This window comes from Eimeria mitis, genomic scaffold (genome assembly GCF_000499745.2).
Source record: "Eimeria mitis Houghton genomic scaffold, Emh_scaff3651, whole genome shotgun sequence".
Taxonomy (NCBI): Eukaryota; Apicomplexa; class Conoidasida; order Eucoccidiorida; family Eimeriidae; genus Eimeria; species Eimeria mitis.
The window spans coordinates 1,466-3,507 of NW_013571994.1; the positions used below are offsets into that span (position 1 = coordinate 1,466).

Here is a 2,042-nt window from a genome sequence, read left to right on the forward strand (position 1 = left end):
GCAGCAGCCGCAGCAACTGTTGCAGCAGCAGCAGCAGACCAGCGGTCCCCCAGCATCGATGTGGGGAATTTCTATGAGTGGTGCTGCTTCTGGTGTGTGCTTTCCTTTCGTCTCCGTTGCATCGAATTTATTTTTTTTGTTTTAAAAATTCTAATTTTAGGTTTGCTTTAGTTAAGGCTGAAGTCTGTAGACACTTCGGCGGTGCCATTCCGCAACTGGCTCAGGTTCTCCCCTGACTGTGTTTTGATTGGGATTTATTATGTACGCTTTTCCTTATTTTTGATCATATTATATAGTAGTTTATATTTGTCTTTAATTGGAGTGAGCATAATAAATATGCTTTTGCTCTTTTTTTGGTCCTATTATTTAGTCTTGTACGAGTATTTAGGTGCTTTTGCATCTGCTTATTGGGCAGGAGAGGCACTTCTTCATTTGCTACTGCCTCCCGCCTGTATAGACGGCAACCAGCCTTAGAACATCAGCAACATCTTTAGTAACAGCAGTAAGGCAGCAGCAGCATCAGCTGCAGCGAAGCAGCAGCAAGGGCAGCAGCAAAGGCAGCAGCAAAGGCAGCAGCAAAGGCAGCAGTGGCAGGAGCTGCAAGAAGACAGCAGCATCAGCAGTCGAGCTGCATCTCCGCCATGTTTTCTGCTGCAAGACCCCCATGTAGAGGCAGGGTACGTTTCTCCGTAGGACTGCCCTTGCGTCTTCCTAGCGTCCGTTTCATGATTTCACGTCTGCCGTCGCTCCTGCTGTTTGTGCTGCTGCTGTTCTTCTTGTTTCTGGGCCCCTCTGTCTTCACTCACGGGTACGGTGGGCCCCCACATGCGCAACAGCGCAGAGAGGCTGTTATCGAAGCCCCTCCCGCTGGCACTTCCCCTAAGGGGCCCTTGGGCCCCCCGTCATCCAGGAAAGCTGCAGCAGCACGTTCGCTGCCTCCTAGTGTAGGAGCAGCAGCAGATGCTGCAACAACTGCAAAAGGAGCAGTCACAATTGCAACAGGACCAGCCGATAGCAAGCTACAACGGCTGCTGTCGTCTTCTTCTGAAGAAAGGCATTCAGTAGCCAGCGAGGTGCTCCCGAGAAACCATGCTGCTGCGGCTACTGCTCATGATGCTGCTGGTGCTGCTTCCATATTACGAAACAGCGGAGGTACTGCGGCAGGAGACAGAGCTGCTGTTGCTGCTCCCCAGGCGCAACATACTGTCTCCCCAGGAACTCCCTTAGCAACAGCACCTGCAGCAGCACCATCAGCAGCGCCGGCAACAGCTACTCCAGCAACATCGCCAGCAGCAGCAACAGAGAAACCAGCAGCAGGAACAGAAACAGCAGCTTCACCAGTTTTAGTTGTCCCCCGATCGCATCAAAGCCTCTCCTCCCATTATGCAGCAGCACCAGCAGCAGACGTACCGGGAATATCGCCGCAGAAGAGCGCTGAGTATCCTCATGGGCCGCTGTCTTCTCGGGTCCCCAGGCCGCACGCGCAGCTGAGCCGCGAGGAGCTCGCAGCAGCTGCTGCAGCTGCTGCTGCTGCTGCTGTCGCTGTTGCTGCTGTTTTAGACGAGAAGCAGGAAGGTATTGACAGCAGGGCAGCATCAGCAGCAGCATCAGCTTNAAGCATCCGTCAGTTTGCCCTTATGGGTTGTTGTTGTGGGGCTTCTGCTGCTGCTAGGAGTGGTCTTAGGTCTTTGTTCCTTTACGAGGGGAAGTGCAGAACGCAACGGCAACACAAGCACGCCTGGCGTTGATGCTGCAGCATCTGCTACCTCTCCTGCTATTGCCGCTGCTGTAAGCAGCCTCAGCAGAAGAGGGTCCACCGCATCGTGTTCAGATGGCAGCAACCGAAGCTTTCGCTTGTTTGATAGTCAGCTGTACCTAAACCCGGAATCCGCGCAGTCTGGAGCCCTTCGATACCCAAGCGTCGCCGCCCGGTCCGGCAGTACCCGGAGCTCCAGTAGCAGCAGCAGCAGCAACAGCAACAGCAACAGCAGCAGCAGCAACAGCAGTAGCAACAGCAGCAGCAGCAATAGCATCCGCAACAG

At 54.0% G+C, this 2,042-nt stretch overlaps 1 protein-coding gene across 1 annotated transcript in view; it reads left to right on the forward strand.

Annotated features, from left to right (window-relative positions):
- Nucleotides 1-725: 725 nt before the first annotated feature.
- Nucleotides 726-2,042, forward strand: part of EMH_0068220 (uncharacterized protein) — a gene marked incomplete at both ends in the record, with an annotated part of 1,591 nt that continues 274 nt past the window's right edge. Inside the window, 2 exons of the mRNA XM_013498711.1 lie at nucleotides 726-1,575; nucleotides 1,685-2,040. Of these exons, the coding sequence (XP_013354165.1) occupies nucleotides 726-1,575; nucleotides 1,685-2,040 (1,206 nt within the window). The remainder of the gene's footprint in view (nucleotides 1,576-1,684; nucleotides 2,041-2,042) is intronic.